Source organism: Peromyscus leucopus, chromosome 5 (assembly GCF_004664715.2).
Source record: "Peromyscus leucopus breed LL Stock chromosome 5, UCI_PerLeu_2.1, whole genome shotgun sequence".
Taxonomy (NCBI): domain Eukaryota; kingdom Metazoa; phylum Chordata; class Mammalia; order Rodentia; family Cricetidae; genus Peromyscus; species Peromyscus leucopus.
In genome coordinates, this window is record NC_051067.1 from 107,354,803 (window position 1) to 107,382,636 (window position 27,834).

Below are 27,834 nucleotides of genomic sequence, written 5' to 3' on the forward strand. Positions count from 1 at the left end.
TCCCTTGGTGTCCTGGGACAGCCCTCTGGGTTCTGATGAGCCCGAGCTGATGGCTGCTGTTCGCCAACGACAAGAGCATCTAGAACGAGTCTCTTCTTTTCAAGTCCTATCCGGCCTTCAAGGATCCTGACTCAGTTCACAATGGCATCTTGGGGAGCAAAGAAGCCCAGGAGAGGAAGGTAAGTCTTGGGTCCCAGATCAGATCAACTTGGCCCTGGGTTTACTGGGATGGCCAGCAATCATGGCTTTCCTCTCCCTAGAACTCAATGCTTTTTGATATCTGGGTCTTCTGGGCATAGAAAATTGATTCCGCCTGGATGGAGTATGGTACTCTAGATAGGAACAGGCAGATCAGGGTAGTGATAGAGGAGACAAATGTAGGACATCTTGAGGGCAAAGAAAAGATTCCTGACCAAGCTCAGAGTCCATAGGAACCTATCCAAAAGGCACTGGCATTGCCGCAGGGACTGTACAGGCAGACAGGTGGGAGTCAGGCATTCGAGTGCACAGACCACCTCGTGCCAAGACAGAGAGAGGAGAGGAGAGAAGGGGTGCATTCAGAGAACCGGAAGTCAGTCTGGCAGGACTTAGGTCCTCCTAGGGAGGAACTGACCAGCGATGAGGGACCAGTAAGAAGGTGAAGATGAGCAGGGTCCAACCCATAGAGGCAATCCACCCCTGAAGACTAGACTAACTCAGGAAAATCAAGGACACTAGGGCCAGGCAGAAGTCTCAGACAGACAGCTAAGGGCAGGGTGGTACAGGTAGAGGCTCTCTTGGAGGATGATGAAGTGTCAGAGCAATGGTCACAGGAGCACAGTCATGAAAAGATGAGATCAACTTTACACATTGAGTTTGGGGTGTCCAAGAGTTACCCTAATTGAAAGGACAGAGAGAGAGAGAGAGAGAGAGAGAGAGAGAGAGAGAGAGAGAGAGAGAGAGAGAGAGAAGATTAAAACACAAGGCCCTATTGTGGTTTCAGAAGCAAGGCCCTGGAAGTTGTTGGGATAACCAAGGAAGAGGGAAGGGGACCCAGCCCCCAAGAACCAGAAAGAGAGCTAGCCAGAGAGAAGCAATTAGAAATTCTAGAGTAGAAGTTACAGAGACCAAAAGAATCTTCTAAAGAGATGATGGGCGGTGGCGCACGCCTTTAATCCCAGCACTTGGGAGGAAAAGCCAGGCAGATCTCTATGAGTTCGAGGCCAGCCTGGTCTACAGAATATGATCCAGGAAAGGCGCCAAAACTACACAGAGAAACCCTGTCTCGAAAACCCAAAAGGGGGGGGGGACTGGAAGGAATGAGGACTAGGAAGTGAAGAGACAGGGAGTGTGTGTCCCCCCTGAAGAGGTTTTGGGCTGTGGAGATCTCAATGGTGGTGGTGTTCCAGGGTGCCTGAGCTGGGACCAAGTCTGAGTGTAAGAAGGACTGGCATACCAAATGAGCAGTTGTACACTGCACTCCCCAGTCACTATTCAAGGAGACAGGACTCCATTGATGGGGCACCCCACACAGGGAAGTTTGTAACCGCACTGTGGATACGTCCCACATGGTGGCACCAAAGGCCCACTTTGGGCTTGGACCTGACAGGGCAGGGGTCAGTTTGGTGATCCCCACTGACTAGTCACAGTCCAGGATAAGAAGGGATTGCCAGATGCCCGGTGTCCAGGACTCTTTCAATCTCCACTAAGCCCTCCCTGCCAGGCCTCTGTCAGAAGATTCCGAACAGTAGGGTACACACAGAAACTGTGAGCCGTACTCCACAATCTCTACTAAGAGGCCTGAAAGGATCCTGGGGGAACAGCTCATCCCGTGACCTGGGAGAGGCAAGGACATTCCTCCCACTCGTCCCTTAGGAGAAAGGAGTCAGGAAGGAAGGAAGGACGCCCAGCCCAACTCCAGAGAGACACAGTCACCCCACCCCTTATCCTTACCAAACCAACAGCCCCCTCCCCACCCCCCATTGCTTCCCCCTGGAGGCTTGAAACTGGACCAACCAGGACCACAACAGAGACACAGCGGGGGTGTTGGGTGAGTCCCCAGGGAAGCCAGCCTGCTTGCTCAGCCTAGAAACTTACACCTTCTAGTGCAGAAGCCAGCCTGGAGCTATCCAAATAAATAATGGCCATGTTTGCTTTTCAAAACAGTGCCAAGTTTACTGGAATCTTTCTTAGCATAAGTAAATACAAAGAGGAAAATTCAGTCAGGAGAAATTACAGCTCTGGGACGAGACTGTCTACTGACACAGGAAGGCGCTGACAGCTCTCTTGGGCGATGGATGCAGATACAGGTTGTTCTGGAACTTTCTCCACCCACTGGGCTTGTTGTGTTGAGGGACCAGAAACTCTCAACATACTCAAAAGCATAACATTCCCGGGGTTGGGGATTTAGCTCAGGGGTAGAGCGCTTGCCTAGCAGGCACAAGGCCCCTGGGTTCGATCCTCAGCTCCCAAACAAACAAACAAACAAAAAACCTAACATTCTCTCTTGCCACCCAGCCCTGACCCCACTCAGACCTTCCCTTCCCACTGGCCACAGAGCGCCTGTAGGCACTCACGGCCTCTTCAGCAGCCCCTCACTGAAGGACTACGTCATCTATTGAGCTCCGAACGAATAAATGAGTAATCACCATTTTCAGACATAGGTCTTTTCCTTCTTGAACAATTGTTTCTTTGGGGTAACTTTTTCAAAGACGGTTAACGGGGAGAGGGAAACAAGCTTGTACTTGCTATTCTGATAATGTTGACATTACTCTGAAGCCCTCAAGCCAATTCCCCTTCTCTTCAGAGTGTCCACTCATACATCATGCCCATCATGGCCAATTTGAAGGGAGGGAAAAGGTGTATCTCACTGTTTATTAATGAGATGATGTGCCTCCTCAAATTACATTATTTTGTGTCGGGGGGGAAGGTGGTTCAAGGGAGGGTTTCTCTTTGCATCTCTGGCTATCCTGGAACTTACTCTGTAGACCAGGCTGGCCTTGAACTCACAGAGGTTTGCCTGCCTCTGTCTCCCAAGTGCTGGGAATAAAAGCATGAGCCACCATTGCCCAGCTAACTGACAATTGCATTTTTTTAAAAATGATGCAGGGACAGTACACAGGACCTTGTAAATGGTGACAAGTGCTCTACCAATGAGCTACATACCCAACCCTTAAATTGCAGTTTTAACAAGTGAATGGACAGCTATAATTAAAACACCAGAAAGAAGTGCTCCAAGAACCACAAGGGAGGAATGCTAAAGCCTGAACTTGAACTCGGGAAACATCCTTGACCCATCACTTCTGACACACATGATAAAAAATAAGATTTAATGTCAGGCAGTGGTGGCACACACCTTTAAACCCAGCACTCAGGAGGCAGAGGCAGGTGGATCTCTGTGTTTAAGGCCAGCCTGGTCTACAGAGTGAGTTCCAGAACAGCCAGAGCTACACAGAGAAACCCTGTCTTGAGAAAACCAACCCCTCCACCACCACACACACATACTCACTCACAAAGTAAGATCTAGGTTGGGGCTGGAAGGGTCCAAAGAATGAATGGATGTGGGTAAGAGCATGCAGCCCCCTACTTAGTCCTTTTAAGCCCGCTTCTATCACCACCATACGGTGAAGAGCTCTAGTAGACCACTTCATGGGCATGTATTATCCTTTTCTAAACATCTTGCTGACATGCTTGACCATTGTCTCTTCCAAAAGCTGTCTCTAGCCTAGATCCCTCTTTCCTCTACCCATGTGTCCAGCTGCCTTGTGGGAACTTCCGTTCAGATACTACCCATCTAAACGAACTATGTCACTGTCCTAACTCAGTTCTCTAGGCCTCCCCACTTCATTAAGGAGACACCAAGGCCCAATCATCATCTAGGATACCTCCCTCTCTCCAGAGCTCTTGAAGCACCAACCTCTGCATTCTGCCTTCCAAATAGTCCTTTAATTTCTCCTATTCTCCTCCTTCTTTATTACCCCCAGCTAGGCCCATGCCACTGTCAACTCACTTAGAAATTGTACCAAGGATCTTGTGACCCAGATCCTACTGCTTGGGTGACCTTTGCTAAGCACAGATGTGATACGACTCTAAAATCCCTCAGCTTAAAGCCAAGGCTGTCACTACTCTAAGGATAAAGTCTTGCCCTTCACTCGGTGCCTAAGGCTCCTCATGATTAGTCCCCTCACCAATGTACGCATGCACAGACCTTCAGCCATGTTGGGCTTTTGTTTTCCTCTAGCAAAAAACATTGCATCTCTTCTCTTGCCTTGAGCCCTGCTGCCGTCCTACCTCATATGAGCCTCAAAGACCTGCTCTCCACCTGCCAAGAATCTCCAACATGTCACATTAAGGGCCCTTTCTTAACAACTTCCACTTACCAGCGCGCGCACACACACACACACACACACACACACACACACACACAGAGAGAGAGAGAGAGAGAGAGAGAGAGAGAAAATCTCACACATATACATTCTTAGTTTTGGTGACACAGAGGTGCAAAAACTCAAGAGATCAGAACAAAATCTGTTCTGATCATTAGCCCCCAGAGACAAGGATGGTGGTGATCTTAATTCTGGTCCCTGCAAGGTGGGTGGATGTTCTTGGACATTTCCTGAAAGCTTGGTAAATATCTGGCCAATGAATGAATGGCATCTCCAAAACACGGTAGGGGGGAGGTTTCTATTTCATCTCTTCCCAGAAAGCAAGGGGAAGTTGTGTCTCAAAGAGTTGTAACCTGTGGAAGCTTGTGGGGAATAATGATGGAAGCCTCTGGTTTTTGTGTGTGTGTGTGTGTGTGTGTGTGTGTGTGTGTGTGTGTGTGTGTGTGTGTTAACTTGAATGCATACTTTCCTAAAATGGAGCGGGCAGCACCATGCACTAGGGCCCTTACCGCCCTCTGATTCTGCTGAAGGGACTTTTCTCAGGCCTGAGTCCTACCCCTCCAAGAATGTGAGCTCTTCCAGGTTAGAAGTGCCCATGTTTCCTTCAGCTTGAAAGCCACTGCTTGGCAAAAGATGTGCTCAGGGAGTGATGCCCTGAATCAGGCAGAGCAAAACTATGACTCAGGGAGCCAATTTGGAACTCAGACCTAGCCCTTCCGAACCACATGACCTGGAAAGTCATTGCCTCCTTCTCTTGGCTTCAGGTGTCTCCTCTGTGAAGTGTGTTTCTGCTCTGTCCATCCAAGGCCTGCTGGCTAGTGGTTGGGGAGAGGCCTGAGAGTTCTCTAGCATCCCATGGCCCATGGATGTTTCCCTTTCTTCAGTGCCTCTTGGAAAGAGGAAAGGGCCCAGTAAACTCAGAGCTGCACCATCTCATCACTGTAGTCCAATGTGCTCCTGGTCACAAGTCTGGCTATGGATAAGAACAATACACAGGGATGGATGCCCAGACAGAATGACTGGGAAACCAGAGGGCACAGTTAGGGATGGCATTTGATTTGTTTTCCGAGAGGATGTGGTGGGTGATATAGCGTACCAAACAGAAGATAGGTTAGGAGAAAGGTGAGAGACAGAGGGCGGGAACTACAGGCAAGCTGGTAGAGTTGAAGTGGAGCAGACGTGGTGCAGAGTAGCTGGGAGATAAAGAAGAGAGGCTCTCTGGGCCAGATCACAGTCGAGATGACAGTGAGGAGCCATTGGAACCTCTTAAGTAGGAGAACCTATGACTATGAATTATGAATTCATAACCTATGAATTAATGATTTAAGAGATTGCTTGGGCCAGGCAGTGATGGTGCTCGCCTTTAATCCCAGCACTCGGGAGGCAGAGGTAGGTGGATCTTTGTGAGTTCAAGGCAGAGTGAGTTCCAGGACAGCCAGGGCTGTTTCACAGAGAAACCCTGTCTCAACCTCCACCACCGCCAAAAAAAAAAAAAAAAAAAAAAAAAGATTGCTTGGATTGATGAGTGGATGAGTGGAAACCAACTTTTGGACAAAAGTAGACTAAGGATAGCAGTAAGAAAGTGGCCTAGGTCAGCATAGGAGCAGTGACAATGGACAGAGAGACAGAGAACAGAGGGGCTGAAAGTGAAGAGTGATTGAATCATCATTAAAAATGGGGATTTGGTGGTGGCGGCAGCGGCAGCAGCAGTGGCACACGCCTTTATTCCCAGCACTCAGGAGGCAGAGGCAGGTGGATCTCTGTGAGTTTGAGGCCAGCCTGGCCTACAGAGTGAGTTCCAGGAAAAGCTCCAAAGCTACACAAAGAAACCCTGTCTCAACAAACAAACAAACAAACAAACAAACATGGGGATTTGGGGAACTGAGGAGATGGCTTGGTAGTTAAGAACGTTTGGTGCTCTTGCAGAGGTCCCAGAACCTACACAGCAGCTCACAAACACTTGTAACTCAGATTCCAGGGGATCTGACACCCTCTTCTGGCTTACTAGGTCATCAGGCATGAAAAACATCATTTATACACATAAAAGTGAAAATAAAAAATTTTATTTCGTTTAATTTAATTTAACTAATTTATTTATTTTGAGACAAGTTTTCATTATGTAGCTTCGGCTGGCATAGAACTCAAGGACATTCACCTGCCCTTACCTCTCAAATGCTGGGATTAAAGGTGTGTGTTACCACTTCTGGAAATTTTTTTTAAAGTGGGAATTTTAAGGCTGAGAATAAAGCTCAGTGGTAGAGTGATTGCCTAGCATGCACCTGGCCATGGGTTCTAGTCAAAGCACTGTAGAGGGAGAGGAGTTCCCAGAGTGGAATTACATGATTTCAGGCTTTAAAAGAGTTCCCCAGAAAGTGCCTTGATTAGCCAAGGGACAGACAACACAGGGACAGCTCCATTGTCAGCTGCAATGTCACATGCCATTGTCACCCCAGCAGCCATCATGCTGCCTTGGTGCCCAAGGAATGTTCACTGATGGATGACTGAAAGACCGAGCAATAGTAATAGGGGGAGAGTAGAAGAGAGAATGAATTCAATGTTAAGTGGATACAACCTGGAGGACTAGGACCCAGGTATAATGGCACACACCCTCAACCCCAGACTTGGGAGGCAAAAGAAGGAATAGTGTGAGTTTGAGAGAAGCCTAGGCTACATAGCAAGGCCTCGTCTCAGTGGACCAAAGGCAAAGTAGCTCAGTAGGAGAGCACTTGCCTAGTGTATAGAAGGCCCTGGGTTTGATTTCCAGAAGAGACATAAATAAATAAATAAATAAATAAATAAATAAATGAATGAATGAATGAATGAATGAATGAATGAATGAATAAACAAATAAATGAATAAAGAAAGAAAGAAAAGAAAAGAAAAAAGAGGACAAGAAGGGAAGGAAGGGAAGGAGAGTAGAGCAGGATACTGATACTTGCTCATTCACTTACTCATTCAATAAATAGTTCTCCAACTCCCACTACGAGCCAGGACAATGGAGATGAGCATTTCTGAGATCTCTGCCCCCACAGTGCTTAGAGATCGCGGTCGGGTACCTTAATCTCACGCACAGGGCCCCTAACATGGTGTGCTTGATACCTGGTGCTGATACAAGGCATGAAAGGAGTTGGTCAGAAGCTTGACAGAGTGGAAAGAGGGGAGGCTATCTGCAGAGAAGGTGCTTGAAGAATGTCTGGCTGAAAGGGTGACTCTAGAGCTAGCCAGAGGCCAAGGGATGCCAGTGTTGAGAGTTCCAGAGAGACTCAACCTCTGACCACAAACGGGTGCCTGGGCAGAAGTGATGCTGTACAAGGTTAAGGACAAAGTACCTAGTCAGATAATAAGAACTGGGGAGGGAGGCTGGAGAGACGGCTCAGTGGTTAAGAGCATTGGCTGCTCTTCCAGAGGACCCGGGTTCAATTCCCAGCACCCATAGAGCAGCTGTCTGTAACTCCAGTTCCAGGGGATCTGAAACTCTCACACAGACATACATGCAGGCAAAATGCCAATGCACATAAAACAACAACAACAACAAAAAAAAGAACTGGGGAGCAGTGGAGGCATTCACAAGGGCATCGGGGCTCTGGAACAAGCAAGTGTTCTGGGGAAAGACTGGAGGGTTGGAGAGGTGGAAAGTTGAGAGAGGTTGAGGGTGTCTCTGGTAAGAGCCTGGGAGGATGAAGATGTTGGTATCCCAAGAGTCTCAGGTCTATCATACTGGGTTGGTGAGATCAACCCTCAGGACCAGGGTCAGGGCCAGAAATCCGGGGACCTTTTAAGATTAATCAAACCACTCCTGAGTATGCTTGACACATTTCAAAAGATAAGGTGCTACAGGAGTCAGGAAACAGGGAAGCCAGGGGATGGAGGATCAGGGATGTAGGGCTGGTGAGAGCTAGTAGCATCTGATTAACGGTAGGGGTAGAGGATTGGAGTCAGCCCATTTACCCCACTGGGGGTCAGTCAGGCCAGCTTTCTATTCAACCATAACCCATTCCTTGGAAGGGCTAGCATTCCAGCCCTGGCCTTGGAGAAGATAAGGCTTTGGCCCGAATGGCCAAAGTGTGCTCCCAGTATGCATACCCAGATCTTACCAGGTTAGTCCCTTATCCCAGTAGCAAAATCTGTAACTCCCCAGAAAGCAGTACCCAACGAGTGGTGAATGCATACATGGCCTGGCTATGAGCTCTGATATATTAGCCAGACAATAGCAGAAAAAGCTTTCTGACCCTACAGTGGGAAGCTGAAGCGGGCTGAAAAGGTGTGGAGGGATGAGAGGCAGAGAGCTTCAGCCCAGAAGGTGTGGGATGGTTAGGCTTCCGAGCTCTCTTCTGGCCTTTCCAGACCAATTTCCTCCAACCACCCCAACTTTCAGTGTCAGCTCCAAGAACCTGTTTATAGTGACAGGAAGGGGGCCTGAGGTCTTTAGGACTGCAGAGATCTGGGTAAGAGGCAAGTAGGAGGGGTTCCCTAGCGCCCCCTACCCCAGTTTGAAGGTCTGCATGCGATTCCCAGGAAGCTGCCCGCTTCCCGCAGACGCCTTCGGGTTCCCCAAGGTCTCCCCTCCCACGAGCTGGCTGACACGGTAGGCAGACCACTCTGCCCGGCTCCCCGCGAAGGTGGAGCGAGCTGTGCGCGCCCCTTAGGGGTGCGGGAGCTGGGGGGAACGCAGGAGGTGGGGCCCGGCGGGGCGGGGCGGCGGGGCGGAGGGAGGGGCGGGCGCCGGCGGCGGCGACAGCGGCAGCTGCGGCGCGAGCAGGCCAGGCAACGCCGAGATCAGCGACAGCGCGAGGTCCTTGAAGCCCAGTGCAGCCATGTGAGTGTCCGTGCGGTTTCCGAAGGCCATGGCCGGGAGAGGGGGCGGGCGGTGGATCCCGTGCCTCCCGCACCCGCGCCGCCCAGCGGCTCCCGGATCTGCGACCGGGTCCCGCCTCACCCCATTCTCGCGACCCGGATCGCGCGGTGTCTTTCCTCCCCACTCCCCCACCCCCATCCCGGGCGCGGAGGACGCAGCCTCGTCCTACAAAAGCCGCCGCCTCCGGGTCTGCCGCGCCCGCCGCCGCCGCCTTCCTCCCTTCCGTGGCCAGGCCGCGGCGGCCGTGCCCCGGGGCTCCGCGGTGGGCAGGCCCGAGGGCGAGCCTGAGGCGCCTATCTGGGCCTGGGATTGGCTTTTCTCCGCGAGCCTGTGCTGCCCACGGAGCGACGGGAGGCTGATCTGGGATTGGGAAGGGGGCGACAGGGTGCAGGAGACCTCCCAGATGAGCTAGTCTTCCTGGTCCTTCCGACCTAAGCTGCTTTGGGGCCAGGCCCGAGGTGACTGAGCCTGCCCGAGGCCACACTCTCCACCCAAACCAAAGCTGAAGTCGGAGAAGGTCGTACTGGTGGAGGTCGGTGACCAGACCCTGTCCCTGGAAATGGAAGCTGCTGCGGAGACTCAGCAAACAGTCAGAACTGAGCATCCTGTAGAACTGGTTTGGGGAAGGGGTTGTTCGCCTGGACTAGAGCCCGGCTAAGTCAGCTTCAACTCTCTCTGTCCTCCTAGCCCGAGTTAAGCCTGGATCTGACCTCTGTTGCTGGCCCTTCCAAATCAGTTCTGATATATGTGCAGACTGGACTCTCGTGTGTACGATCTAATATAATAATAACGGTGCCCTGGCCACCATGTGGGTGGCTGCGTGCGTCTTGGGTCTGCAGCGTTCAGCTGACATGCAGCCTTTGGAGGTCTATGACCATCTGGCAGATGCACATACTGGGCCAGAGAGGTTAGCATCGTTCTCAAGGTCACACAGCTGTGTTGGGGAGAAGCGAGAATTTGATCTGAATCTTTGCCCCTGCACCATCCACCATCCTAGTATTGACAGTGAGGGTGGGTAGGGGGAAAAACGATAAGAGCCACACAACACTACAGCCAGACAAGGACTGACATGGCTCCCTCGTCTACCTCCTACCGGGTCCCGGGTCCTGTGGGCAGCAGAGCGGGACGAGCAGTCCCAGAGCCTGGGTTTGGGTGGGAGGGAGGGGAGCACTGGACTAGGCTATGCCTAGGTGGAAAAGCAGGCGAGGAAAGCGAGGGTGAGTCAGAGCGTTCCCAATCCGCCACCGCTGGGACTCGCGTCCTAGCCAGACCCAGCTGGGGGAGGCTGTCCAGCTCCCAGAACGCGGCGGGACAGGGAATGTGACCAGCTGACCAGGGAGGAGGCTGGCAGGAAGTGAGGCCACCAAGCAGTCTCCACCCGGTTCCGGGGTGGGGTGGGGGTCCTAGGCCAGAGCAGGGCCCCCTCCCCTCTTCATTGCTCGTTCTGGTTGGCGGCTGCCAGATGACGTCAGCAGTAGGTTTGGGGCAGTTGCCATGGAGACAGGGACAGGCTTCAGCGCGCGACCCCCTTCTCCCTTGCAGCCACCCTTTTGCCTGGGTTATTTATAGCTTCTGTTTACCTCAGTCTCCTGTGGCCCTACAGCTGAGCCGGGCTGGACCCAGAGTCTCGCGGAGAGGCTATGGCTAGTGTGACCGATCACTGCACTAGATGGACAATACTGTTAGTGGTACTTCCCGTCCCACACAGGTGTATTAGTCTTGGCACACAGGAGCTTTTGGGGGTCTATGAAAACAGAGGTCGTGAAGGCAGTTAAGATTCCATTCCCTGCTCAGCTGCACGCCTCATAACCTTTGGGACCAGGGTTCTTTCCCATGTCCAGAACACACTGCAGAGTTGACAGGAGCTAAGGCCCCTGCCAGCACCCACCAGGTGAGACCGTTCCTCTCCATTAGGTAGGGGTGGGAGTGGGGTGTCAGCCCTCTCCATCCACCCCGACGGGGGAGAGACTGCCTCCCCCAGAGATGGTCAGTCAATTAATTGGACAGTCTCCATGACTGTTTAATGGTGAGGTGGGGTGGGGGGTTGGGGTTGGTCATAGTTCCTGAGTATAGGGATTAAGTGGCAGCAGAGACGCCGCCAGGGAAGGAAAATGGATGGGACAACTATTCTTTGAACTTCGAATCCCAGGACACCGCCACCCTGTTCCAGGGAGCAACCCTTGCCCCACACGTATGGTAAGGGAGGTAGCAGAGTGGGGAGGGAAAAGAAGGATCTTAGGTTGGGTTGGGTAGGGAATCAGGGTAGATCCAGACTTGTGTCCTATGATCTACCTCTCTGGCAGGTCAGGATCCTGTTCCAAAGACTGGGCAGCCCAGCTCCCACACTCAGCTCCCTCCTTCCTTCATCGCCCAGATGCTCAGGTCTTGGTGGGGGGCCCCCGGAAATTACAGTGGTGGGCAAGCAAATAGGCCCCGGGACCCGAGTAGACTGGTGGGAAAACAGACCCTGGAGAATTACAACTTAGCCACGTGGCCTTGAGGGCCAGAGAGAGGAAGCTACAGAGACGCCAAAAAGGGGGGCCAACCCAGAGCAGCTTCCTGGAAGAAGAAGTTAGGGGGTGTCAGGCTAAGAGTAGTGAAAAGAGGGCTGGGAATGTAGATCAGTGGTGGAGTGCTTGCCAAAGAGCCTAAGCTTGAACCTACACACACACACACACACACACACACACACACACACACACACACACTGTGTCTCTCTGTGTCTCTGTCTCTGTCTCTCTCTCTCTCATGGAAAAGGGGTATGGGAGGTATGGAGTTTGCTGCCCAGATGCTAAGAACCTTGATTGTGGCGGGAGGGGTCACAGTTGCTAGAGAGGGGCCCGGGAAGGAAGCATGGGACTTTATTCTTAGGAACAGGAGGTAGCTGTGAATTTTTCATATGCGTCTGAGTAGAGAGATTCTAGAGATCTAGAATCTTAGATCAGAAAGCCTAGGCTTGAATCTGGGCCCTGCCACTTACTAGCTTTGTAATTTGGGGAAATTAATAATCATTAACAATAGCAGCTAATACTTGTTGTGGACTACATGTACCTCCCCTGAACACTCCCCATAGATGGAGATAGCTCACTTCATGCTTCCAGCAGTGGTTGTGGTTATCATCCTCATGAGTATCTGAAGTCCAAAAGCTTAAGAAGGGTCTTGGCCCTGCGAGTTCAAGGCCAGCCGGGTCTACAGAGCAAGTTCCAGGACAGCCAGGGCTACACAGAGAAAGCCTGTCTCAAGAAACAAAGAAATGTCTCACCCAAGGTCACATACAGCCAGTTGGCCGCAGCTGTGAAGCAGGGCTAATAAGACCTACCTACATAGGTTTCTTGCTGGAATTAAATGATCTTTGTTCAGCATAATGCTGACATACAGTAAACACTTAAAAAGGGACAGGGTTGTTTTGTTGTTGGTGCTGTTGTTTTTGGCATTGTTGGTGACTGGAATTTTCAAAAGACTGTTAGTGAATAAAGAATGGTTGATTGCCAGATAAAGCGGACACAGGGAGCCCATAGGAGGCTGCTAGGATTCTAGGCTAGAGTTGATAATAGCTTGGACCTGCTGTGAGGGTGCAGATTCTAGAGACACACTCTCTATGTGTGTATGTGTGTATGTATGTATGTATGTATGTATGTATACTGGGCATTAAACTAGGACCTTAAGTAAGCTGACCAAGCACTTTGTCTCTGAGCTATACCTCGAGACATTTTTTTTTTTTAAATCTTTTAAAAAAAATGTTGAGTTCAAAGCCAGCCTGGTCTACAGATCGAGTTCCATGACAGGTTCCAAAGCTACACAGAGACAAACACAAACCCTGTCTTGAGACACACACACACTCCCCCCAAAAATTGTGATAGCTTAGCTGGGCTGGCCTTGAATCCACTTTGTAGTTCAGGTAGGCTTGAATATTTGATCCTTCTGCCTCAGCCTCCCAGGTAGATGGGATTATCAACTTGTGCCCCCAGGACTGCATCTAGAGACATCTAAAAAGCTTGATCAGGCCGGGCGGTGGTGGCGCACGCCTTTAATCCCAGCACTCGGGAGGCAGAGCCAGGTGGATCTCTGTGAGTTCGAGGCCAGCCTGGGCTACCAAGTGAGTCCCAGGAAAGGCGCAAAGCTACACAGAGAAACCCTGTCTCGAAAAACCAAAAAAAAAAAAAAAAAAAAAAAAAAAAAAAAAAAAAGCTTGATCAGCCAAGAGTGGGTGACTGAGTGGAGGTGGGGTGTAACTCATGGCAGGACCAAGGATGACTCCCAGTTTCTGTTTTGAACAACTGGGCAGATAGGTAATAGGACTGTCATAGAATGGTTAAAACTTGGAAAAGTGGTCAGTTCAGTCCAGTGACCTCAAACTCAGTTCACCTCCCTTTACAAGCCACTACACATTGTCAGTTACTCTGTGGACAGACATCTGGGAGGCAGTTGGATAAGCAGGCCTAATGCTTACAAGAGTGGTTTGGTTAAAGATAGATAAGGATGCAGAGAGGTACATAGCCCAAGGGTTGAGACAATGAAGTCCATTTGAGGATAAAGAGAGAAACAAGCCCTCTGTGGGAAAAGAAAATGTGTTGTGAGAAGTAGGTAGAAAAACAGAAGTATGTTGCTTCTTTTTTTTTTTTTTTTTTCCTGAGACAGGGTTTCTCTGTGTAGTTTTGGTGCCTGTTCTGGATCTCGCTCTGTAGACCAGGCTGGCCTTGAACTCACAGAGATCTACCTGGCTCTGCCTCCTGAGTGTTGGGATTAAGGGTGTGCACCACCACCACCACCACCACCACCACCACCACCACCACCACCACCACCACCACCACTTAGTTGTTCCTTTTTTGTTGTTGTTGTTAATTTATTTTTATTTTGTGGGCATTGGTGTTTTGCCTGAACATATGTCTCTGTGAGAGTGTTGGATCCTGGAGTTACAGACAGTTGTGAGCTGCCATGTGGGTGATGAAAACTGAACCCAGGACCTCTGGAAGAGCAGCCAGTGCTCTTAACTGCTGAGCCATCTCTCCCGCCCCATTGCTTCTTGAAATTCATGGGAAGGAAGGGCTTAATGAAGAGGAAGGGAACCACTGAATCTAATACTTTATTGAAACCGAGCAGGATAAGGAATAGACATTAGATACTGAGTTGATTCAGCAACAGAGAGGTCATTGTTGACCTTGTCAAGACTAGTCACAGGAGGGGTGGGTACAAAAAGCCAGCCAACATGGGAAGAGGAGTAGGTGGGTGTGGCGAGGAAATGGAGGTGACCATTCTTCCAGAAACTTGACTCAGAGCAATTGGGGAGAGAAATGGGGTAGCTAGAAAAAGGCACAGGACACACTAGGATGTAATTTTTTTTTTTAATTTATTTATTTTGTATGTGTGTGGTTTTTCGAGACAGGGTTTCTCTGTGTAACAGTCCTGGCTGTCCTGGCATCTGCTTTGTAGACCAGGCTGGCCTCGAACTCACAGAGATCTGTCTGCCTCTGCCTCCAGAGTGCTGGGATCAAAGGCGTGCACCACCACTGCCCGGCTGTAATGTAATTTATTTTCTATAGTTATTCATTCACTGTGTGAGTGAGTGAGTGAGTGAGTGAGTGCGTGCGTGTGCTGTGTGTGTGTGTGTGTGTGTGTGTGTGTGTGTGTGTTTTGCTGGGGACTGAATCCAAAACTTTGAGCATACTAAGCATATACTTTTTTTTTTTTTTTTCAAGACAGGGTTTCTCTGTGTAGCTTTGCGCTAAGCATATACTGTTTACCATTGAGCTACATCTAGATTCCCTGTAGTTACTTAAATCCAACTATATAGAGAAATCTAATGTATGCAGCAAGTAGCTAGGAACAGTAGTATACACCTAAGGTCCAAGCTTCTCAGGAAGCTATGGTAGCAAGATTGCTTGAACCTAAGAGTTTTTGAGGCTAGCTAGCTTGGGGAATATAGCTAAGACCTCATCATTCCCACACACACATGCACACGTCTGTCCTAAATGCACATCGTGATACATTTTGTAATGGAACACACCTATATATGACTGGGAAATAGAACCCACAGCAGGAAATAAAACATTGCTAACACTTTGGAAGACCCAGTTACAGCCCAAGGATAACTACTGTCTGAATTAGGGTTTCATTATTGTAGTAAACACCGTGACCAAAAGCAACTTGGGGAGGAAATGGTTTATTTCATTTTATACTTCCAGGTAACAGTTCATCACTGAGGAAAGTCAGGGCAGGAACTCAAGTAGGGCAGGGACCTGGAGGCAGGAACTGAAATACAAGCCATGAAAGAATGCTGCTTGATGGCTTGCTGCCCATGGCCCACTCAGTTTGCTTTCTTTTTTCTTTTTTTGGTTTTTTGAGACACAGGGTTTCTCTGTGTAGTTTTGCACCTTTCCTGGAACTCACTTGGTAACCCAGGCTGGCCTTGAACTCACAGAGATCCGCCTGGCTCTGCCTCTCGAGTGCTGGGATTAAAGGCGTGCGCCGCCACCGGCCCGGCCAGTTTGCTTTCTTTCTCTCTCTCTCTCTCTCTCTCTCTCTTTTTTTTAAGATTTATTTATTTATTATGTATACAGAAGAGGGTGCCAGATCTCATTACAGATGGTTGTGAGCCACTATGTGGGTGCTGGGAATTGAATTCAGGACCTATGGAAGAGCACTCAGTGCTCTTAACCTCTGAGCCATCTCTCCAGCCCCTTTTGTTTTGTTTTTTGAGACAGGGTTTCTCTGTGTAGTTTTGGTGTCTTTCCTGGATCTCGTTCTGTAGACCAGGCTGGACTCGAACTCACAGAGATCCACCTGGCTCTGCCTCCTGAGTGTGGGATTAAAGGCGCCACCACCCCCCAGCTCAATTTGCTTTCTTTTTTTCCCCCCTCCTGGAGGTGAAGACCGAGCCCAGGGCCTTGTGCTTGCGCTCTACCACTGAGCTAAATCCCCAACCCCCAGTTTGCTTTCTTATACACCCCAGGACCACTTGCTCAAGGGCAGCACACTCCCAGTTGGGTTGGACTCTTCCCACATCCATCATTAACCAAAAAAAAAAAAAAAAAAAAAAATGCTGAGCCAGTTGTGGTAGCACACGCCTTTAATCCCAGCACTCTGAGACAGAGGCAGGCAGATCTCTGTGAGTTCAAGGTTAGCCTGATCTACAGAGTGAGTTTCAGGCCAGTCAAGCAAGGCTACATAGCTAGATCCTATTAAAAAAAAAAAAAAAAAGAAAGAAAGAAGAAAAAGAAAAAGAAAATGCTTCTTGCCTACAGTTCAATCTGATGGAGACATTTTCTCAATTAAGATTCCCTCTTGCTAGATAAGCCTAGATTTGTGTCAAGTTTACAAAAAACCAACCAGGACAATTACTAATCTGACTTCTGCCATCATAAATTGGTTTTGTGTGCTTTTTGTTTGTTCTGGTTTTATTTTTGTTTCTTTATTTTTATTTTATTTTATTTATTATTATTATTTTTTTTTTTTTTTTGTTTTTCGAGACAGGGTTTCTCTGTGTAGCTTTGCGCCTTTCCTGGAACTCACTTGGTAGCCCAGGCTGGCCTCGAACTCACAGAGATCCGCCTGGCTCTGCCTCTCGAGTGCTGGGATTAAAGGCGTGCGCCACCACCGCCCGGCTATTTTTGTTTTTTTAAACAGGGTCTCTTGTAGTCTAGGCTAGCCATGAACTTCTGATCTTCCTGCCTCTGCCTCCTGAGTGATAATAGGGATGGGCTGCCATGCTCATATACTTTCTCACCTGTTTTTGAACTTCATTATCAAGGGAACCATAAATATTGCCTTGTGTTTTGTGTCTGTCACTAGTTGATATACCTGTAAGATTCACTCATATTACTGGATGTATTTGTATTTTTCATTGTTTTTATCACATAGTTATTCTGCTATTATTGATGGGCATTTGAATAGTTTTCAGACTTGTTTTCACTTTTAGTGTGAGAGTGTCTTGAATTTACTGGTAAGTTGAAGAGAAAGTCCGAGACATCCGTCTTCTCTGAGAAGGGAGAAAAAAAGAAGTGCCATAGAGGATAATCTCCCAGGTAGTAAGTGAGAACCATCTGAAGTTGAGAATTCCAGCTACTGTGCCAAGACCTCCTGGCTCAATCCAGGATGAGTGTAGGAGCTGCAAGGACAGGGAGCTGGTTTGCCAGGGTTGGTTTCTGCTACTCAAGACAGAGTGTGGAGTGCTGAAGATAACAGCAGGCAGGAGATAGAAGAGTGACTGCGGGCGCAGGCTGGGAAGAGGGTGTGCAGAGAAGGGAAGGGAAGGAAGGTGGGAGGGAGCTGGAAGAGAAAGCAGGCAGAGGCGGACTGTGATCTCTGTGCACAGTCGTGTCTGTGAAATTCTGGGGTGTATCTCCGGTGACTGGCACATGCTTGCCACTCAGCGGGTAGCTGAATAAATGAGTTGTGTCCTGGGGAACCAGAGGTCTCAGGTAACAAGCAGATGTGGTAGTGGTGATGGAGAGAAACTGACGATTATGGACAGTGAAGCTGTGGTTTAGGAAAAGGGAATTCCAGAGCAGACGATAAGGCTAGGGTGTTGGGTATGGGAACTGAAAGATACATAAAGGCTTGTATTAGGTGGGCAGTCCACAGGAATGCATAGTTCATGCTGGATGTAGGAGATGCTGGGATCAAGAAAGCTGGTACCAAGGGAATTCAGACTTGAGGGGAGAGCCAAGGGTAGAAGGATAACGTCTCAGTCCTAGCTTCCATTATAGGCCCTGGCTGGGTGGTAGGTCCTGATCCTTTTCCCTAGGTCCCAGGGAGGGGAGAGACCCAGACTGAGCACCCTCTTTGTGGGTGTAAAGATGTTGCAGGGGACTTTGGAATTCTCTCCACTCAGCTCCTCCTCAGTGTCAGGAGCAGCACATAATATATGGTTGATCTAGTCCCCACCCCTTCAGCTTCTCTCTCTCCTCAGCTTCGTCAGAGTCCTTATTATCCAGTGTCTTTCATGGGCACAATCCCTGCACTCAGCCCCCCAACTTCCTACTTTCCCCCCTTCGCACACACAGACCCCTAATTCCCAATTTGGTTTTTCGAGACAGGGTTTCTCTGTGCAGCTTTGCGCCTTTCCTGGAACTCACTTGGTTCGAACTCACAGAGATCCGCCTGGCTCTGCCTCCTGAGTGCTGGGATTAAAGGGGTGTGCCACCACCGCCCGGCCTTTTTTTTTTTTTTTTTGGTCCCAATCTTCTTCATGTTGAATCTTTCCTCAGCAGCCTGACAACCACTTCTGAACACCTTTCTTTCTTTTTTTACATTTATTTTTATTTCATAAGTATTGGTGATTTGCCTGTATGTATGTATATGTGTGTGTGTCTGTGTGTCTCTGTGTGTGTGTGTGTGTGTGTCTGTGTGAGGGCGCCAGATCCCCTGGAACTGAAGCTACAGTTGTGAGCTGCTAGGAATTGAACCTGGGTCCTCTGGAAGAGAAGTGCTCTTAACCGCTGAGCCATCTCTCCAGCCCCTTGCACACCTTTCTATTACTGTCCCACTAGTCTCTTCAACCTGTTCTTCCATATTCATTTTGGGGTTCAACTCCCTTCACAGGCGCCCCTAAACCCAAACCCTGTGTCAACCTACTCCGGAGGAAAGCCCCGAGTTACCCCTTGCAGAGGCCAGGCAGACTGAGGTCAGGTGCCCCCCTAGTCCCGGGAACCAGTCCCGCCCCATCCCGGCTGGCTGAGTCAGGAGGCAGGAACTGGGCGGGCGGGAGGCGCGGAGAGCAGCCGAAACCAGGGCCAGAGCCGCTGGCAGTGAGCTTGGAGCCCGGTGGGGCCAGTACCAAAAGCCCCAGGCCAGCGGGACACCGTGGGTGAGCGCGGGCCGGGGGCCATCCAGAACCTACCATGAACTCCAAGAAGAGAGGTAGGACTCGGCTTGGAGTTGCGAAGGCTCCAGAGATGGCCACAAGGGATGCAGACGGGATTCTGGGGGCCTAGGGTGCGTGTTTCGTTCGAGTTGTTGGGGTGGAGGGTTCGGCCGGGACTCCTTCCCTCCCACGGCAGGGGAAGCGTGCGTCCGTGACTCAGTTTCCAAGAAGGGTATATAGAAAAGTGCAGGAGGCGGGGCACTTCTCTCCGCACTGCCCCCCACTCTGGGAATCCCCGGGCGCCCAGCCGGGAGGACGCTGGCGTCAAGGCGCCTGCTAGTCGGTGTGAGTTGGGGGGCACCATTTACACTGGGCGGTGGGTTACAAACCTGCGGCCAGGCCTGTCTCTCAGCTCTACTGCGATCCTAACCCGCGCCCCGCCTCATGACCTTCCACGGTCTCCCGGGGTGGTGGCACCCGAGCTTTCAGCCACTTGGGGGGGGCGGTCAGGGGAAGGGCTGGGGATGCCGCCCCGCCCCCGGGTAAACAGGCGCTTCCGCACATTCTTCGCGCGCCCCGCCCCTTTCCTGCTTCTTCCCAGCTGGAGGAGGGTCCCCGCGCGACCCCCCCTTCCTGCCCCGCGACAGGCGGAGCCCTCACCTCCGCAGGAAGTAGGGGCAGAGCGGAGGCCACGCTGAGTCCGAGGCCGAGTCGCCTGCCACTGCCCTGTCATTAGCGAGGGGGCCAATGAGGCTAAGACTGCCAAGGCTGGAGCCCATTGGGGCAGCTGTTCTTGGTGACCAGGGAGGGCCTGTTCCAGCCCTGGGACCCGGCCACGGGAAGGGGGCTTCTTCAGGGACCCGATTAGTGCTGGACACACACCCCCGCCACCCCCAGGGAGCCCCGCGCGGACTCATTCCATGATGTCCCTGTCGGTGCGGCCGCAGCGCCGCCTGCTCAGCGCCCGGGTCAGTAGGAGCCAGTCCTTCGCAGGCGTCCTCGGCAGCCACGAGCGCGGGCCCAGGTACGCGACAAGGGTGTAATGGGGTTGAGAGAGTTAGATGGGGTTGGGACTGGGTGTGTAAGGAGGGTTTGGGGGATTCTTGCTGACCCTTTCTAAAGGCAGTCTCTTCTTCAGGAGCTTCACGGTCTTCAGCCCACCAGGGCCCCCACGGAAGCCCTTAGTGCTCTCCCGAGTATCGAGGATGTTTTCCGTAGCCCACCCAGCCCCCAAGGTGCCACAGCCAGAGCGGCTGGACCTGGTGTACGCTGCCCTTAAGCGGGGACTGACGTAAGCAACGCCCTCCTTGTGCTCTGTTCCCACCGAAGTTTCTCGCTGCAAGTTTAAGTCTTCCCCAGCCATGCATGCACCCTTTTCCTATGCCAGCACGCTGTCAGGTTGAGGCTGGATAAGTTGACTCTCGTCACTTGCCTTTCCCCTAGGGCCTACTTGGAAGTGCATCAGCAGGAGCAGGAGAAGCTCCAGCGCCAGATCAAAGAGTCCAAGAGGAACTCCCGCCTAGTGAGTAAATGATAGGGGATGCCCTGGACCAATGCCTCTTGCCTGTATAGTGTAGGGGCTGGGCCCAGCGACCTTGTTTGAATATTGAGCTGTGTTCTGAGGTGAGTTGGTAGAGGATTCTTTCCCACCTTGTTGAGTGCACGTTCTGCTTGAGACCGGGTGCCTAATCACAAAAGCTTCCAGTAGGAGAGTCCAGGCCTCGCCCATGACAGCAAGAGATCATGTCGTGGTGGCACAGGAGAGGGCCAGGGTTCTTCCTGAGAAGACCGTTTCGAAGGAGGAAACGTTTGCGTTGAATCCTGAAGAATAGCTGGGTGGGCAAGTACTCTCCTGGGGTCCTTCTGAGGCTTTCTAAGATTCCCTTCTTATCTCCTTCTGTAGGGCTTCCTGTATGACTTGGACAAGGTAAGTGTATATAGAATAGTGTTGGAAGGGGGTTGGCTCATAGGGAGAGGAAAGTCCTAGGACTTAGGTTCTTTCTGACTCAACTCTCCCTTAGCAAGTCAAGTCCATTGAACGTTTTCTTCGACGACTGGAGTTCCATGCCAGTAAGGTACTTGCACAGCATGCATGCAGAGTGGGATGTGGGGTTGGATATCATAGGGGGAGGGGGAAGGCCCCCTGTGGGCACCAGCGGTGAGTCTCAGTCCCCTCCTGCGACACCTGTCGTCACCTTCCCAGATCGATGAGCTGTATGAAGCGTACTGTGTCCAGCGGCGTCTCCGGGACGGTGCCTACAACATGGTCCGCGCCTATAGCACAGGGTCCCCGGGGAGTCGAGAGGCCCGGGATAGCCTGGCTGAGGCCACTAGAGGGCATCGAGAGTACACAGAGGTGAGAGCTGAGGACCGCTGTGGCAGAGGCGCGAGGGAGGGGCGGGCTGGTGAGAGAGGACCGGTTCTTCATTCCCTCACATTCTTCCCCCTCCTTCCCCAGAGCATGTGTCTCCTGGAGAATGAGCTAGAGGCGCAGCTGGGCGAGTTTCATCTCCGGATGAAAGGTACTGAGTGGTAGGGGCAGAAGAGAGGCGGGAGTGGGTATGCTTATGGCCCTCAGCATGGCTCATCTTCTCCTTTTTGTGCCCAGGGCTAGCTGGCTTCGCCAGGCTGTGTGTGGGCGATCAGTATGAGGTATGAGGTTGTACTTGAGAAGGCCGGGATGGGAGGGTCACAATCCCAAAAGCTGCTTCATCCTGCCTGTTTCTCCAGATCTGCATGAAGTACGGCCGTCAGCGCTGGAAACTACGAGGTCGAATAGAGAGCAGTGGAAAGCAGGTGTGGGACAGTGAAGAAACCGTCTTTCTTCCTCTCCTCACAGAATTCCTGTCTATCAAGGTGATTTTTCTGACCAGATCCATAAGACAGCTTGTCCCTATGAACCCTGTTATCCTGTGAATTCCTTGTAACCGTTTCTCCTAAGGCTCTCTCATTCCTGTGGTCCCTTATAACTCTATGGCCCTGTAAATGTGACTCCTTGACCTCTATGGTCCCCATAACCATGTGTGACCTTGAAAACAATCTTTGTAACTCCTATACCTCATGACTTTGATACTGAGACCTTCTTTTGAGCTTCCAAACTTGTGGATATTTGCTTTCCTTTGAAATCCCATGAGACTGTGAACCGATAATTCCGATGACCCTAGCTAGCAACGTGGACTTCTATGATGCTCATGCTCCCATATTGCCTCCATGGCCCTGTGATCCCTAGAACTCTCCTCCTGTAATCTGCATGGCCTGGTGACCCTGTGACTATCTTATAACCTGTATGCGCACTCAGATTTCTGAATGCCCTGAAGCTCATCAGCCCCTCCCCTCACTCACGTGACCCCTCCGTGCACTCTTGGCTGCAGGTGACAGAACTGAAGGGCCTGGCTAACCATGTAGTTGTGGGCAGTGTCTCCTGTGAGACCAAGGACCTATTTGCCGCCCTGCCCCAGGTTGTGGCTGTGGACATCAACGACCTTGGCACCATCAAGCTCAGCCTGGAAGTCATATGGAGGTTGGTAGGAATGAAGGGCGTCGGGCAGGCTAAGGCTGCACTGAGGAGCATGGCTAATGTCTTTTTCCCTTCCCAGTCCCTTTGACAAGGATGACCAGCCCTCAGCTGCTTCTACAGTCAACAAGGCTTCCACTGTCACTAAGCGATTTTCCACATACAGCCAGAGCCCCCCAGACACACCCTCACTTCGGGAGCAAGCCTTCTATGTGAGTCAAAATCCAGGCCCCAGGTCTTACCACCTCCCGGGGTCTTTTTGGTGTAACCCCGAAGTGTCTCTTTCTCTTAGAACATGTTACGGCGGCAGGAGGAGCTAGAGAATGGGACAGCGTGGTCCCTGTCATCTGAATCTTCAGATGACTCATCCAGCCCACAGCTCTCAGGCACTGCCCGACATTCATCAACTCCCAAGCCCTTGGTGCAACAGCCGGAGCCCCTGCCCATCCAAGTTGCCTTCCGAAGGCCAGAGACTCTCACCTCCGGTTCCGTGGATGAAGAGCCCGTGGTGGCTCCAGCCCTGGTCAATGGGCATACCCCTTACAGCCGGACTCTCAGCCACATCAGCGAGGCCAGTGTGGATGCTGCCCTGCCTGAGGCTGTGGAAGCTGTCGGCTCAGAAAGCCTAACCCCAGGACCCAGTCCACTTGCATACCCAGATTCCACCCACGTGGAGCACCTCAGTAGTGTTCCTCCTGGTCTAGACACTGGTCGTTCCACCACAAGACCCACCCCAAGTACAGCTGGCCCTGCCCCCACATTTATAGACCCTGCGTCATCTGCACAGCTAGACTTAGTTCACAGAGCCACAGACTCGGACCCTTCTGAGTTGCCAAGCCTCACCCACGCGAGCTCTACCTACAGTGCTGTAAGCCCTGGCAACTGTGTTCCGAGCCTAACCTCCACCGCTACGGATTCCACCCACAAACCCATGCCCTCTACCCTCACCACTACAGGCTCTGTCCCCAGTGCTACAGACCCAGTCCAGGCCACCCCAAGCCCTACTCACGCTACCCCAAGTCTCACGCACACCACTATAAGCCTCACCCACACTACTGCGAGCCCTCCACACAGCACTCCAAGCCCCACGCACACGACCCCAAGCCCCACGCACACCACTGTAGGTCCCACCGCTGTCACTCCAAGCCCCAGTCACAGTGCCTCCAGCCCTACTGGAAAAACTGGGGTGTCAACAACTCATACCACTACAAGTCACACCACTAACGCCGTGGGCCCAGTCCAAACCACTACCAGCCCCATTTCTACCACCGGAAGCCCTGCCCCTTCTACAGACCTTGCTACAATTTCTAGCTCCTCTGCAGACCCCCTACTCCCAGGCACTGAACCTCTGCCTTGCGGTCACCCAGCCTCCACTCCCTCCACTCACACAGACCCCACAGCGCCCTGCACCTCTCACCAGAGTCTGGCTTGTTCTGATCCAAAGTCCCTCACGAGCCCTGCCCCAAACTCCCCAGAACAAATCCTTAAGAGCCCGAGTTCCTCTCCCTCATCCATAGTCCCTGCACCCCAACATTCGGAACCTAGCCTGGCCACAGCTGCTCAAGCCCCAGTCCCCGACGCAGCTGGAGGCGCTGGAGACAAAAGGCTTGAAGAGGCCCTGGGGACCCTAATGGCTGCCCTGGATGACTATCGTGGTCAGTTCCCTGAGCTGCAGGGCCTGGAGCAGGAGGTGACCCGACTGGAGAGTCTGCTCATGGTAAGGAGGCTGGGCCAGGCCAGGCTGAGGTAGCACAGGGAGGGCTGCCAGCCAGCGGCAGTAGCTCTGACCCCCTGTACCATCAGCAGAGACAAGGCCTGACTAGGAGCCGGGCCTCCAGTCTTAGCATCACTGTGGAACATGCCCTGGAGAGCTTCAGTTTCCTCAATGACGATGAAGAGGAAGACAATGATGGTCCTGGGGCCAGGTAAGGGGGCCAGGCAAGGCAAGACTGGGAACCAGTTGGGCAGGGAGAGATGAAGGGGAGGGGGTGAAGCAATGTAAGGCAGAGGAGGAGCAGGCTGGCTGGAGGAAAGGCAAGATGGAAACTGGCGAGGTGGGGCCGGGTGGAATACGTGAGGATGGGCGTTGTGGCGCAAGTGCAGTTGTGTGTTTTCCTTGTATACCTCATGTGTCTTTGATGCCCACGTCACCAACTCCATCCATCCCAGTGTTTCTGGCCACCCTGCTCATCTCTGCAATGTCTGCCTCCCCTGCAAGTCCCCATCAGCTTGTGAGCCTCCTGCCTCTCTTCTTTCCCTTGACCTCATCTTGGACTCAACCCGTGAAGGAGCTCTTTCAGTGCCTCCCCATGTACCCCGTGTCCCTCGGTATCAGCCCCCTCCATCACGACCCCGACTCTCCCGGAGACCCCGGCCTCTCAGCTCTCATTCCTGGAGCAGACTTTACCGTTTCCGAATTTGAGAGTCGCACCCGGTCCCTCCTTCCTTCACGACTTCCTAGGTTCCAGTCCCAAGCCCTGCGTCCCTTGCCGCCCGCATCTTATAGACCATCCCGCCTGCAATGCTACTGGCGCCCATCTCGGGCCCGGCAGCCCCTTTGGTCTTAGCAAGGGTTGCAAAAGGTTGACTATAAAGACCCATGCTACTCATTGCTGGTTACAGCCTCATCCTCCTGGAAGTCCTCTGTGAACTTACCTGCTGTCTGTGTCTGCACGTTGTTCTGCCATTCTGGGTGGGAGGAGCTTAATAAAAATAATCTCTGGTGACCAGAGGTGATGTGTGTTGTTGGGGTGTTTGATTCCATTTTCTTCTCAGGCCCACAAGCAGCCCAGAGGCTGTGGCAGAGGACAGATTAGACTCATCAAATGCCCAGTCCCTAAGCACAGGGTGTCCAGCCCTGGATGCTACCTTGGTCCAGCACCTGTATCACTGCAGCCGCCTCCTGCTGGTGAGGGGATAATACCCCCACCCCTTGCCCCAGGGATCCCTGCATTCCAAACCTCCCCTCTAAACCTCTCAGTTCCACACACCAATGCCCCAGGGTCCTGGCATTTGGCTTCTACTGAATATAATACCTCCTATACCCTTCCTATTTCAGCCTCTCCCAATGCATGCTGGGACCTGTACTCCCCTGACCCATCCCCCGCCACCCTTACCATGAGGTCTAACTTACTTGGCAACCCCTGTCCTCTAGAAACTGGGCACATTTGGGCCCCTACGCTGCCAGGAGGCATGGGCCCTAGAGCGGCTGCTGAGGGAAGCCCGCGTGCTTGAGGAAGTGTGTGAGCGCAGCAAGCTGTGGGGGAACTCTGTCACTTCTGCCCAGGAAGGTAAAGGCCTCCTGGGCTTGGGCTGTGATGTCCTCCAGTGGAGTTCATGCCTAACCTACTCCCATTTACATGCCTGCCCCTCCTGCCTGAGCTGCTCCGTTGCTGATGCTCTTCCTCACTCCTCACAGTGGTGCAGTTCTCTGCCTCCCGGTCCGGCTTCCTGACCTTTTGGGACCAGTGTACAGAGGGCCTCAGCCCCTTCATTTGCCCCGTGGAGCAGGTGCTCCTGGCTTTCTGCGGCCAGTATGGTGCCCGTCTTTCCCTGCGCCAGCCGGGCTTAGCCGAGGCTGGTGAGTGGGCTGCCTACCTACCCCTCTTCCTTCCTTAGCTCCCTTGGGGAAGGCCCTGTCACCCCATACTGACTGGCAAGTTGAACACTGAAGAGAACTAGCGAGTGCTTGTCCTCAGAGGGGAGTGTGGACAAGGAGTCCCTGGGCCTGAGCTAGAACGGGGACATTCTCTTCCCCCTTAGAGGATTGGGTCTGTCTCAACTCAGGGCTGTGGTACTGTCTCCTGCAGTGTGTGTGAAGTTCCTGGAAGATGCCCTGGGACGGAAGCTGCCGAGGAGGCCCCAACCAGGCCCCGGGGAGCAGTTCACCATCTTCCAGTTCTGGAGTTATGTCGAAGCCTTGGACAGCCCCTCCATGGATGCCTATGTGACAGAGACTGCAGAGGAGGGTGAGGCGGTGGCCCTGGCCACAGAATGCTGACCCCGTGGGTGGTCCTGAGGGTGTGAATGATGAGATGAGGGCAAAGCCTCTCACCCCAAGAGCTTTGCCAACTTGTCGTGCCCCTCCACCCCACTTCTTCCAGTGTTACTGGTCCAGAATTTGAACTCTGATGACCAGGCTGTTGTGCTGAAGGCCCTGAGGCTAGCACCTGAAGGGCGCCTGCGAAGGGATGGGCTTCGGGCTCTTAGCTCCCTGCTGGTCCACGGCAACAACAAAGTCATGGCCGCTGTCAGCACCCAGCTTCGGAGCCTCTCGCTCGGTCCTGTCTTCCGGGAAAGGGTGAGTTTGGCAGGGTTTTCTTGTGGATAAGGTGAGGGCTGAGGGCTCCCAGTGTCTGATTCTGCCCTCTCACCTCGCCCAGGCTCTTTTGTGCTTCCTGGACCAACTTGAGGACGAGGATGTGCAGACTCGAGTGGCTGGATGCCTGGCTTTGGGCTGTATCAAGGTGATCCCTGCCCACCTACCTACCCGCCGCTTCCGCTGCAGGGCTGTTCCTACTTGTGACACTGACCCTGCCTCCGTGTTTTGTCCCCATAGGCTCCTGAGGGCATTGAACCCCTGGTGTACCTGTGCCAAACAGACACAGAAGCTGTGAGGGAAGCCGCCCGGCAGAGCCTCCAGCAGTGTGGTAAGGCTGGGAAGTGGGAGACGTGAGTTAAGGGGATTTGGGGACACAGCTTGGCTACTGGGAGTAGGGTGAGGTAATGCCAGGCGTGAGAAGGCCTGGACGAGGCCAGGGCCACTCTTGACCTTATCCTCACACATTATAGGGGAGGAAGGACAGTCCGCTCACCGACGGCTAGAGGAGTCCCTGGATGCTCTGCCTCGAATCTTTGGGCCCAGCAGCATGGCCAGTACAGCATTCTGAACTCTCCAGTCACCGGCTCCCAGTGTTCCTTCCCCCATTTTCAGGGCTCACCAGGCACTGGCAGGGAGGGTGAGGGCTGGTTCCAGACACCTCTCTCCACAAATTCCTATCAATGAAAATCTAATATATTCTTCTGTTACCCCTGGGGTTGGTAGAGTGCCTGAAATGAAGTGCCTCCCAGCCTTGGTTCTGCATATCCTTTGCCACAAATAGTGTCAGGGGCCTGGCCATATCTTACTCTGCCTCACCACATCCCTTGGTTTTGTATTTTATTTACAGAGTTTTACAGAAAATAAAAAAGCAAAATGCGTTTCCTACATGGCTTGCTGCACTCCTGAACCTCTGCTCCGACACCTTCTGGTGTGCTCTTCCTGGCACTGCTGTGCCCACACTCCAGCTGTGACAACATC

At 52.1% G+C, this 27,834-nt stretch overlaps 1 protein-coding gene across 5 annotated transcripts; it reads left to right on the plus strand.

The window, feature by feature from the left end:
- Positions 1-27,741, plus strand: Ripor1 (RHO family interacting cell polarization regulator 1). Of its 5 annotated transcripts, none has more exons than XM_037206215.1 (22): positions 1-179; positions 19,919-20,045; positions 20,160-20,312; positions 20,465-20,543; positions 20,925-20,948; positions 21,043-21,096; positions 21,225-21,377; positions 21,480-21,543; positions 21,630-21,673; positions 21,752-21,877; positions 22,393-22,541; positions 22,618-22,747; positions 22,828-24,252; positions 24,339-24,460; positions 25,311-25,443; positions 25,690-25,825; positions 25,954-26,115; positions 26,345-26,503; positions 26,639-26,835; positions 26,918-27,001; positions 27,094-27,184; positions 27,327-27,741. In XM_037206215.1, the coding sequence occupies exons 2-22, from the start codon at positions 19,942-19,944 to the stop codon at positions 27,422-27,424; spliced, it is 3,687 nt and encodes a 1,228-aa protein (XP_037062110.1). In that variant the 5' UTR covers positions 1-179; positions 19,919-19,941; the 3' UTR covers positions 27,425-27,741. The 5 variants fall into 5 exon arrangements, with proteins under 5 accessions (XP_037062110.1, XP_028710216.1, XP_037062111.1 ...); XM_028854383.2 differs by lacking the exon at positions 1-179 and adding an exon at positions 9,059-9,180; XM_028854382.2 differs by lacking the exon at positions 1-179 and adding an exon at positions 18,606-19,077.
- Positions 27,742-27,834: the final 93 nt, after the last annotated feature.

Bases quoted from the DNA above. Each gene is read 5' to 3' on its own strand.
- Ripor1 (XM_028854382.2), top strand. The intron at 22,748-22,827 runs GTGAGTCAAAAT...TCTTTCTCTTAG, and splicing joins TTCGGGAGCAAGCCTTCTAT to AACATGTTACGGCGGCAGGA. The intron at 24,461-25,310 runs GTAAGGGGGCCA...TTTTCTTCTCAG, and splicing joins AATGATGGTCCTGGGGCCAG to GCCCACAAGCAGCCCAGAGG.